Source organism: Nannospalax galili, unplaced genomic scaffold (assembly GCF_000622305.1).
Source record: "Nannospalax galili isolate Female #2095 unplaced genomic scaffold, S.galili_v1.0 scaffold307, whole genome shotgun sequence".
Classification (NCBI taxonomy): domain Eukaryota; kingdom Metazoa; phylum Chordata; class Mammalia; order Rodentia; family Spalacidae; genus Nannospalax; species Nannospalax galili.
In genome coordinates this window covers 5,968,911-5,980,388 of record NW_008359625.1, presented here as the reverse complement: position 1 = coordinate 5,980,388, position 11,478 = coordinate 5,968,911, and the positions used below count along the sequence as shown (strand labels likewise).

The 11,478-nt window shown below is 45.0% G+C and overlaps 1 protein-coding gene across 2 annotated transcripts in view; it reads right to left on the bottom strand.

Annotated features, from left to right (window-relative positions):
* Positions 1 to 211: 211 nt before the first annotated feature.
* The window catches only part of Rab19 (RAB19, member RAS oncogene family), an 11,586-nt gene continuing 319 nt past the window's right edge, over positions 212 to 11,478 (bottom strand). For both annotated transcript variants that reach the window (XM_029558866.1, XM_008823505.3), the window contains exons 2-4: positions 9,082 to 9,294; positions 4,459 to 4,642; positions 212 to 984 (exon numbers count right to left, since the gene is read on the bottom strand). In XM_029558866.1, the coding sequence (XP_029414726.1) occupies positions 716 to 984; positions 4,459 to 4,642; positions 9,082 to 9,282 (654 nt within the window). In that variant the 5' untranslated portion in view covers positions 9,283 to 9,294 and the 3' untranslated portion in view covers positions 212 to 715. The remainder of the gene's footprint in view (positions 985 to 4,458; positions 4,643 to 9,081; positions 9,295 to 11,478) is intronic.

Here is an 11,478-nt window from a genome sequence, read left to right as displayed (position 1 = left end):
GCAGTGCTAGGGATTGAACCTAAGATACTGCACATGTTAGGCAAGTGCTTTACCACTGAGATAAACCCTGACGCTCTGTGATTTTAGTTCTGAAAGTGGGCACTACTTTCAGAAGGCCCCAGCTGTTCTTGGACCACATCACATGGAAGGCCACAAAATGCGAATCAACTAGGAGGCAATTTAATTTTTAATGTAGAACTGACGTCTGAAACATGGGACATTTGGAGGTCTTAGGAAGTCACAGTGGGCATCTCTCCCATCCCTATGGTCACAGTGACAAGGGGGGAAGCCAATTCTACCTCCCTCTCTGGTTCCTGACCATTTGGCAAGATAGCATTTCTGTTTTTTAGGTCAACAGTGTCCTGTCATGTCCCGTGTCCCATCCCGTGTTTTGTCAATGTCCTCCCCCCAAGACCTCCTGGCTGTGAATGTCACAAAGCAACCTGGTTTTTCATTGCAGGCTTTCCCCACTCTTTTCCTGAGCTGTTTGCAACTGCTCCAGAATGTTCCAGACAAGGGAGAGGGGAGGAGCGGTCCTGACCCTCTTCCCGAGGGCCTGAGCTCCTGAGGGTCCTGGTTCCTTGGAGTCCCTTGGAGTGAATTGACACAAAGTGGTGAGCATTCAGGCTGGATGGAGAAAGAACGAGTGGCAAATCTAGGCTTCGGCCTGCAGTGCTTCCCGGAGACCCTGGCTCTGAGCTGGCCTTCCAGGCATTCAGCAAGTGCAGCGGCTCTTCTCACCAGGGCCCTGGGCCAAGAGAACAGGGGTGGAATCTGCCAGCAGGCCGTGCTGGGCGCTCTCCCCGTACAGGTGCAGGCTGTTGCGGGCAATCAGCTCCTTTGCCATGAGCACGAAGACTTCCTCTATGTTCCTGGACTCCTTGGCCGATGTCTCCAAGACAGCCAGGAGGCCGTACTTCTCCGCCAGGGTGCAGGCATCCTCAAATAGGACATGCCGCTTCTCCCACAAGTCCGATTTGTTCCCTGCGGTGAAAGAGGTGCAGACATTCCACTGAGCAAAGTACCTATCTTTACACAAATGAGCGCCCTCCCCTCCCCTCCCCCTTTCCTTCTTTGTACTTTTTTTTTTTTTTTTTTTTTTTTTTTTTTTTTTTTTTTGGTATTTTTAAGACAGGGTCTCCCTGTAGCCCTAGCTGTCCTGGAACTCACTATGTAGACCAGGCTGGCCTTGAACTCAGAGATCCGCCTGCCTCTGCCTCCAGAGTGCAGGGATTAAAGGCGAGCACCACCATGCCCGGCCCTTCTTTGTACTTTTAAAAAAATTTATTATACTTATTTGGTGGGTGGGGAGTGTGCACACATGCCATGTTGAGTGTTTGGAGGTCAGAGGACAACCTGTGAGAGTTGGGTCTCTCCTTCTATCTTGTGGGTCCCAGGGATTGAACTCAGGTCTTCAGCCTTGGTGGAAAGTGTCTTTACCCAGTGAGTCATCTTGCTGACCCTTTTTGTGTTTTTCTGAAACAGGTTCCCATGTAGCCCAGGCTAGCCTCAACTTTAAGTAGCCATGGTTGGCCTTGAACTACTTCCCTGCTTCCACCTCCCAAACACTGGGATTATAGGAAGCTGACACCCTGCCTGTTTTTGTGAGGTTTTGATTAGGACTCACAATGTAGCCCTGGCTGGCTGGAACTCATTGTGTATACCAGACTGGTCACTATGAAGACCAGGCAGATCTCAGGGCCCTGCTGAGCAGCCAGTCTAGCAGAATTGGTCTGCTCCAGGTTCATTGTTAGACAGTGTCCCAAAAAAGGTAAAGAACAAGAAAGGAAGACACCCAATATGGACCTCTGATCTCCACGGGCACGTGTATCTATAGATATGTGTGTACACACATGTAGAAGATGTGAGTTACAAAAAAAGATGCACAATATAGGGCAAAGGGGGATGGTTTAAAGTGCAGCCTTGGCCCAGTCTTGCCAGGAGAGCCCTCCCTCTAACTCTTGTTTTTGCTGATCTGATTCTGCTATGGTCCGTGCTTTATCTAGGGCATGCTTGCTTAGTTTTACCTGGATCCCATGGGCTTTCAACTTAACTATTAGGTCAGGCCCTTATTACCTAAGGAATATAGATGAATTTGTTCCTTCAAACAAATGAACTTTCTGTTTTAAAAAATGTATTGTTTTTATTATTTTTATTTTCTGTGTATGAGCGTATTGCCTGCATGTATGTAAGTGCATCTGTGTCATGCAATGCCCACGGAGGCCAGAAGAGGTTGTTGGATTCACCAATGAGCCATTTCTTTAGCCCCACAAATAACTTTCTAGAAACCAATCCTATCCTTTACTTACTGTGTGAAGCCTTGGTATTCATTTTCTGTACATCATCTCATTAAATCTTTACCCCCCTGTTAGTCCCATCACACAAATGAAAAAAACCACAGCTCAGAGGGTCATGTCATGAGGTTAGGGTATGCATGTCAATGTCTAAATTATCCACTAGACATGGTATAGTTAGCTTTTTCTCAGTCCAATTGCTAGTTGTGGAGATCTGTACTTGCTAAAACTTTAATTTCTATACAAATCACTCCAGTATCTGCTAATGAAGACTGACTCATCAGGTCTAGAATGGAGCCTAAGATTTTAACTTTTGTTTTAAGATAGAGTCTCATGTAGCCCAGGCTGGCCTCAAACCTACTATGTAGTTGAGAATGACCTTGAGCTTCTGATCCTCCTGTCTCTATCTCCTGAGTGCTCCGATTACAGCATAAACATTATGCTTTCCTGTAAGTACAATAGGATTGCTCATGTTCTAAACTCTGGTTGTTTATGTAGTTGAAGTTTCTATGAATTGTGTATGTGTGCATGTGTATGGTGTATGTGAGTGTATGTGTTCCTGTGTGTACATGTATGCATGTACATGAGGCCAGAGGTTGATGCTGGGTGTCTTCCTCAGTCACACCTTTAAAAAAAATTGTATTTATTTATTAATTTTTTTTTTTGGTCCTTTTGAAACAGGGTCTCCCTGTAGCCCCAGCTTTCCTAGAACTCACTATGTAGACCAGGCTGGCCTTGAACTCACAGAGATCCGCCTGTCTCTGCCTCCCGAGTGCTGGGATTAAAGGCGTGCGCCACCACGCCTGGCTCTATGTACTTTTATATTATGTTTTTTTCCTGCATGTATGAGTGCGCTTGTGTCATGCAGTGCTCACAGAAGCCAGAAGAGGGCATTAGATCCTTTGGAACTGGAGTTACCAATGGTTGTTAGCTGTCATGTGAGTGCTGGAAACTGAACCCAAGTTCTCTGCAAGAGCAACCAGTGTTTTTAACCTCCGCCATCTCTCCAGTCCCCTCCGCCTTGTTTTTTGGGACAAAGTCTCTCACTGAACCTGGAGCTCACTGATTCACACAGAGTGGCTGTCTAGGGAGTTCCAGGATCTTCCTGACTCTGCTCCCCAGGGCTAGGGTTACAGATGTGTGTCCCAGCACCTGGCTTTTACCTGGGTGCTAGGAATTGGAACTCAGGTCCTCATGCAGCAAGAATGAGTCACTGATTCACATAGACTGATTGAGCCCTCTCCCCAGCTTTCCCCCTCCCCCCCACTTTTTTTCAGAGTCTCACTATGCAGTCCACATCAGCCTTGAACACTCAATTTTGCCTCACCTTCCTGAGAACTGGGATTACAGGCATGTGCCTGTACAAGTGGCTTCCTATGAATTTTGATGATGGTTTTTTAGGTTTCACTGAGGATCCTACACACTGTAAGTAATCATTCAGTGGTTAGTCACAGTCATCTGAATGGCTCCCTGGAGATTTGGGGCCACTTGACTGTTAACCTCAGACTTCTGCAGTACTTCCTATGTGGTTTACACAGCATCCTGCCTATAATCTGCTAGCAAGTCTTTCACAGGACTGACCCTGTCCATCCCAGATACCCCCAGTGAGAAACTGTATGGGAATTTAATGTATTCTTTTTTTTTCCTCCTTTCTTTTGAGATAGAGTCTCCCTGTTGCCCCAGCTGGCCTGGAACTCATTATGTAGATCAGGCTGGCCTTGAAGTCACAGAGCTCTGCCTGCCACTGACTCCCAAGTGCTGGGATTAAAGGCATGCACCACCACGCCCTGCTATCCCAGCCACTTTAAAAAAAAAATTTTATGGAAACCAGAAGAGAGTGTCAGATGCCCTGGAACTGGAGTTATGGATGGCTGTTAGCCACCGTGTGAGTGCTGAGAATTGAACCTGGGTCCTCTGCAAGAGCAGCCAGTGCTCTTCAGCTCTGAGCCATCTCTCCAGCCTGGAATCTATACCTTTAACTACTTGTACCACTCTGCTTTCACACTCTCACTCCTAAGTGAATCTGATAGGAATCTTTGAGCAAAATGCTTTCTGAGGTACCCATCCACCTCTTGCACTTTTAGACTTTTGTATTGCCTGGGAAAGCAAGCTGAGTACCGACTGAGGGGACCCAGAAAGAAAAACTACTTGGAGAGCTCCCTACCTATCAGCATAATGACCAAGTTAGCTGCTCCGTATTTTTCTATCTCATGAATCCAGTGAGGGACAGACTCGAATGTGGACCGCCGGGTGAGGTCGTAGGCAATGATGGCTGCATGGGCGCTGCGGTAGTAGCTCTGGGTGATGGTTCGGAAGCGCTCCTGGCCCGCAGTGTCCCACACCTGCATCTGTAGGAGGACAAGAAAGAGTCCTGTCAGGAGTTCCAACAGCATGGAAGCTCCTTCATTTAAGTCATCTTACAAACAGTTTTCCTGCCAGGTGTGGTGCTGCATGCCTTTGATCCCAGCACTCCAGAGGCAGAGACAGGTGGATTTCTGTGAGTTTGAGACCAGCCTGGTCTACATTTTGAGTTCCAGGCCAGATGGGCTATAGGGAGACCCTGTCTCAAAAAGACCAAAAAAAAAAAAAAAAAAAAAAAATTTCCTGGGGGATTGCCAGATGGTTCAGTAGGTGAGGCTTGCTGCCAAGTTTGATGACCTGAATTCAATCCCTGGGACCCACAGGGTGGAGAGACAACCAAACATCACATGCTGTCCTCTTTGTGCTGTGTCATGTGTGCCCACAAATTCACACACACACACACACACACACACACACACAGAGTAGATAAATGTAACAATCAAAATTTAAAAACACAACAAACAATTTTTATTTTTGCATATTTGGATTCAGCAGGGCTAGGCAGGGCCTGGAATCTGTGCCATCCTTTGGTCCCTGGGTGATGTGTATGGGAAGCTCTAGTTTGGGAATCACCACCTGAGGGGCTCTTCTACCAAAGGGAGGACCTGGTCCCAGGTCTGTTCCTTTGACTTTTCTCCTCAATCATCCCTTGGCCTAGATTTTAGGGTTCATATTTTGAGCTAACCCATTGGTAGGAATTCTGACAAAAGTGATGGCCTAGACTGAACTGGTTTGGTTTTAAAGGACCACTCAGGATGTTCACATTTACATACTTATCACAATACTTCCTAACTTATATATCTTTCAGTAGTGTCTGGGATTAAAGGCATGTGACAGCATGCCCAGCTCCAAATATGAGTATTTTACCTGCGTGTATGTATGTGCATCATGTGTGTGCCTGACTCACAGAGGCACGAAGAGAGTGACATCAGTAACTCCTGGAACTTGAGTTACTGATGGTTGTGAACTGCCATCTAGGTGTTAGGAACCAAGTCCAGGTCCTCTGCAAGAGCAGCCAGTGCTCTTAATTACTCAATATGTAGCTAGCCACAGATGACCTGGAACTCCTGATCTTCCTGCTTCTATCTCCCAAGTCCTAGGATTACAGGCATCAGTTACTTATGCCTGGCACCAAGCACCTCCATTTAATCATACTGTCTATGTAAACTTGAACTTTTAGCTAGGCTTGGTGACTGTTATCCCAGCTACTTATAAGGTGGAAGCAAGAGAATCACAGGTTCAAGGCTATACATCAAGTTCAATGCCAGCTTGAATGACTTAGCCAGACCCTGTCTCAAAATGAAAATAAATAAATAAAAAGGCTGGAGATGTAGCTCAGTGGTAGAGTGTTCACTTAGCATGCTCAAAGCTCCAGGTTCAATCTCCAGTACCAGAAAGAAAATTTTTTTAATCTTTAAAAAAATTATATGTAGCTGGGTGTGGTAGTGCACGCCTGTAGTCCCAGCACTTGGGAGGCCGAGGCAGGTGGATCTCTGTGAGTTCAAGGCCAGCCTGGTCTACATAGTAAGTTCCAGGACAGCTGGGGCTACAGGGAGACCCTGTCTCAAAAAGACCAAAAATAAATAAATAAAAATAAATAAATAAAAATATTTTTTTAATTATATGTATATGTATGTATGTGGAATGCACATGCCACACTGCACGTGTAGCGGTCAGAGGATAACTTGCAGGAGTCAGTTCTTTCCTTCCACCATGTGGTCCCAGGGATGAAACTCAGGTTGTCAGGCTTGGTGACAGGTGCTCTTCCCCACTGAGCCCTCACTAGTCCCCCACCCCTTTTAAAAAATCTTTTAAAGAAAGTTTGCTAACACATTACCAAACAAGAGAATAAATGAATGAGTCTTCCTATACCAAAATTCAATAATTATCAAGATTTTGTCAGTCTTGGCTTTTTTTTAACCCATTCTATAGATTTCTTTGTGCTGTTTTTTGATAGCAAATCTCTTCAGCTGGACTTACATTTGCATATATTATTATTATTATTATATTAGATATTTTCTTTTTGGATTTATTTATTCATTTTTGAAACAGGGTGTCCTTGTAGCCCAGATGGCCTGGAACTCAGTATGGCCTCAATCTCACAGTGATCCACCTGCCTCTGCCTCCCGAGTGCTGGGATTAAAGGTGTGTGCCTCCATGCCCGGCTCTTTTGGGATTTTTTGAGACAGGGTCTCACTGGGTAGCCCTGGCTAGCTTGGAATTTACCAAGTACACCAGGCTGTTGGCTTCAAACCTGCCGGAATCCTCCTGCTTCTGCCTTTTGAGTTCTGGAATTATCGTTGCTCTTGGCTACAAGTAGACATTTCCTTACATAATGACAATCACTAACAAAAACTCCCTGGCATCACCTGATATCCACATCATATTACAATTTTCCTGATGGTCTCCAAAATGTCTTTTTGTTGTTTGTTTGTTTGTTTGTTTGAGACAGGGTCTCTCTGTAGCCCCAGCTGGCCTGGGACTTGCTGTATAGACCAGACTGGCTTCAATGTCACAGAGATCTGCTTGCTTCTGCCTCCCAAGTTATTAAAGGTGTGCATCACCACACCTGGCTAAAATGTCTTTTTAGGTATTTATTTATTATTCATTTATTTATTATATATATTTAAATTTTTTTTTGTCTTTTTGAGACAGGGTCTCTCTGTAGCCCCAGCTGTCCTGGAACTCACTATGTAGACCAGGCTGGCCTTGAACTCACAGAGATCCACCTGCCTCTGCCTCCTGAGTGCTAGGATTAAAGGCGTGCGCCACCACGCCTGGCCCTATATTTAAATATTTTATTTATTATTTTTATTTTATGTGTATGCGTGTATTGCCTGCATGTAGGTAAGTGCACCCATGAGGCTGTTGGATCCCCTGGAACTGGAGTTACAGAGAGTTGTTTGCTGCCATGTGGGTGCTGGGATTCAAACCTGGGTCTTCTGCAAGAACAACCAGTGTTCTTAACTGCTGAGCCATCTCTCCAGCCCCATTATTATTTTTATTTTATGTATATGATTGTATTGCATGCATGTAGGTAAGTGCATCCATGTCCTGCAATGCCCAAGAGGACAGATGAGGCTGGCGGATCCCCTGGAACTGGAGTTACAGACAATTGTTAGCTGCCATGTGGGTGTTGGGATTCAAACCTGGGTCTTCTGCAAGAACAGTCAGTGTTCTTAACAGCTGCGCTATCTTCCCAGCCCCCTATTTATTATATTTTGAGACAAGATCTCTGCTTATCTGTAGCTCACCCCACACTCATGATCTTCCTATCTCAATCTCATTTTTTTTTGTTCTCTTTTTGAGACAGGGTTTCCCTATAACCCCAACTGGCCTGTAACTTGCTATGTAGACCAGGCTGGCCTTGAACTTTCAGAGATCCACCTGCCTCTGCCTCCTGAGTGCTGGGATTAAAGGCATGTACCACCATGCCTGACCTGATCTAGTTCTATTTATTTATTTATTTATTTATTTTTGTCTTTTTGAAGCAGGGTCTCCTTGTAGCCCCAGCTGTCCTGTCCTGGAAGTCACTATGTAGACCAGGCTGGCCTTGAACTTTCAGAGATCCACCTGCCTCTGCCTCCAAGTGCTGGGACTACAGGCGTGCACCACCACACCCAGCTAGATCTGATCTAGTTCTTTAAAAAATTTTTTTAAATTTATTTTTGTTTTATGCATATTTTGCCTGCATGTATCTAAGTGTACCACATGCATGCAATGCCCTTGGAGGCCAGAAGAGAGCTTGGATCCCCTGGAATGGGAGTTATAGATGGTTGGAAGCCATCATGTGGGTGCTGGGAATTGAACCCAGGTCCTGTGCAAGAGCAGCCAGTGCTCTTAACTGCTGAGCCATCTCTCCAGGCCTCTCCCCCAGTACCCCCACCCCAATCTAGTTCTTATAAAATTTTTGAAGCACGTTTTGTCTGGTCTGTGTATTAGCCATTTTTATATTTGGTTGTCGATCTTTTGTCTGTTTATTTTTGAGACAAGGTCTTGCTATGTAGCTCTTGGTATGTAACTCAACATGTTGCTTAGGCTGACCTCAGATTCTCCATCCTCTTGCTTCAGCCCTGTGCTGAGATTACAGGTATGCATGTACCATGCACCATGCATGTGCCATATAGCTGTTGGTGTTTTTCTTAGGTATTTATCAAAGCTCTTTTCATATCAAGGAACTTAGCTCTTCCTTATATTGAAAATATTTCTTTCCAGTTTGTCATTCTTCTTTTGACTTTGTTCATCATATTTTTTCAGTATGTGCAAAATTTCACCTTTAGATAGACTTAGAAATATTTCCTTTTGTGACTTTTGTGGTCATACCTTACTTAAAAGGCTGATTGCCTCATTCTAGGATGGTAAGTATAGGGTTCAGGGTTGGGGACTCCTGACTAAAAACAACAGTTACCCCCAGTGCCCCTCTGACCTTCACTTTCTTGCCATTGATCTCCAGGGATCGCACTGTGAAGTCCACCCCGATGGTGTTCTGCTGCGATTCGCTGTAGACCCCAGATCTGAAATGCTGTACCACACATGTCTTCCCTACGTTGGAATCTCCAATGAGGATGACCTTGAACAAATAGTCAACATTCTCATCGGCCGCCCTGGCTGAGCTGGAGAACTGCATGGCTCTGACCTCCTAGAACAGACCAAGGGAGGAAAGTATAAATTCAGTTTCTTTCTAGTGAGCACCCACCAGGCACTAGTTCCGAAGATCCAGTAGAAGAGAAGGCAAGGCTGTTGTGGCTTTCCCTGAGCAAACATTCTCACAGGAGAAAGATTGGTCAGGTGCAGGGAATTGCCCCACAAGCCCACTCCTGCCCCAGTGTATGTGGACAGTGCTGTAGGGAGCCTTCAGATTGATGAGACTATATTCTCTAGTGGGAATAGCATGTAGTCAGCTCTCCTGGATTATAGCACTGATGAAAACCCAGCCCTGGAGATGAGGTACCCAGAGAGTGGGACAATGGAGGAGGACATGCTTACAGGAGTGACTCCCCTGTCGCCAGCTAGGAGGGGACATGCCCGTCCACCAGAAGATGGCCACCCAGTCAACCCTCAACAACTGACAAGATTTGACTGGGAAGCTAGTTTTGGAAAGAGTAATGTGGACGTTTTTAAAAGTTATTTTAGAGGCTGGAGAGATGGTTCAGAGGTTAAGAGCACTTACTGCTCTTCCAGAGGACCCAGGATTAGTTCCCAGCATCCACATGTTGGTTAACACCAGTCCTTAACTCCAGTTCTAGGGGGTCCAGTGCCCTCTTCTGGCCTCCACATGCATACACTACCTGTGGTACACTTATATACATGCAGGCAAAACATTAATACACACATAGAATGAAAAGGAAATCTCTTAAAAGTTATTATTATTATTGTTATTGTTATTATTTTGGACCGGGTCCCCCTATGTAGCCCTGCCTGTCCTGGAACTCAATATATAGACCAGGCTGACCTCAAACTCATGGAGATCCACCTGCCTCTGCCTCCTGACTCCTGGGATTAAAGATGTGGGCCACCATGCCTAGCTCATATGGTTTTTTGATTCTGGGTAGCACTTAATTTTTCGTAAGCAGGAAATTAGAATTTTGAGGATATTCAAAATTAAGATTGTAGTTAGAACGCTATGGAAAATTTTACTGTGAAACAAAAAATAACTTAAATGTTTCTAATGCCATTGTTTGCTGAATTAAGTGATTATCAGAATTAACTGGGAGAGATAATTAAAAGTATGATTCCTGAGACCTCTCCCAGACCTACTACATATATTTTTAAATTAAAAAAAAGGGGAGACCTGGGGAGACAGCTCAGTCAGAAAAATGCTTGCCTTGCAAGCCCAAGGACCTGATTTCCATCTCCAGAACCCACAGACAAGAAGCCAGGCATGGTGGCGTGTGTTTGTAATCCCAGCTCTGGGCAGTGGATCCAAGAGGCTCCCTGGGCCTCCCTGGGCAGCCAGCCTAGCTTCTTCAGTGAGCTCCAGGTAAATGACAGACCTTGCCTCAGGAACCAAGGTGGATAGCACCTGAGGAACTTGTGGACACCTGAGGTTGGTCTCTGACCTCCCTGTGCATGCACACACATCTGCACATGCGCCCCAACATATATACACCCCCCCCCACATAAACACACAGATACTGTTTTTTTAGTTGAAAAGCAAAACAGCAACACATGCACATGTTCCCCTGGTGAACCCAGTGACCTGTCAGATTTGAGTAATGTCAATCAATACAATCATTCACCTCTATTCTTGCCTTTGGCATCCCTGATTCAATGCCCTCCTGTGCTTGAATATGTTTTATCACTAGGAACTCGCTTTCTCCTGAAAACAATCCATTGTGCATGTGGGCAGCTAAAAATTCCATGAGTTGAAACCTGTCTCCTTGGGATTTCTGTCAGTCTCAGAGCTCCCCTTGCTCTACCACACGTTCAGTTTCTATTCCACGTGACAGGTCATCAGACATTTGAGGCAGCAAACATATTCCCTCAAAGTGAAGATCCTTTTGAACTTTAACTGCCATGTGATATTTAGTTAGATCTGTGTGTCAAATAGCTCATGAAAGTATGTGCAAGCATTCCCATACTGATGATTGAATTTGGGTGCTGTAAATTGCTCATCTTCTCACACGCTTTATTTCTTTCTGATTTATTCATTGAGTCTATATTATCACATAAATAAAAATGTACCAGATATTCAATCTACACATAGAAACCCAGGGCTTCAAAGAGGGGAGTGAGGGTCCCAAACCTGGTTTTGGATGCCTCTGAAATTATATATGGATAAGTGATCCAGCAGAAAACAGTCACAATCAAGCAATCAACCCCC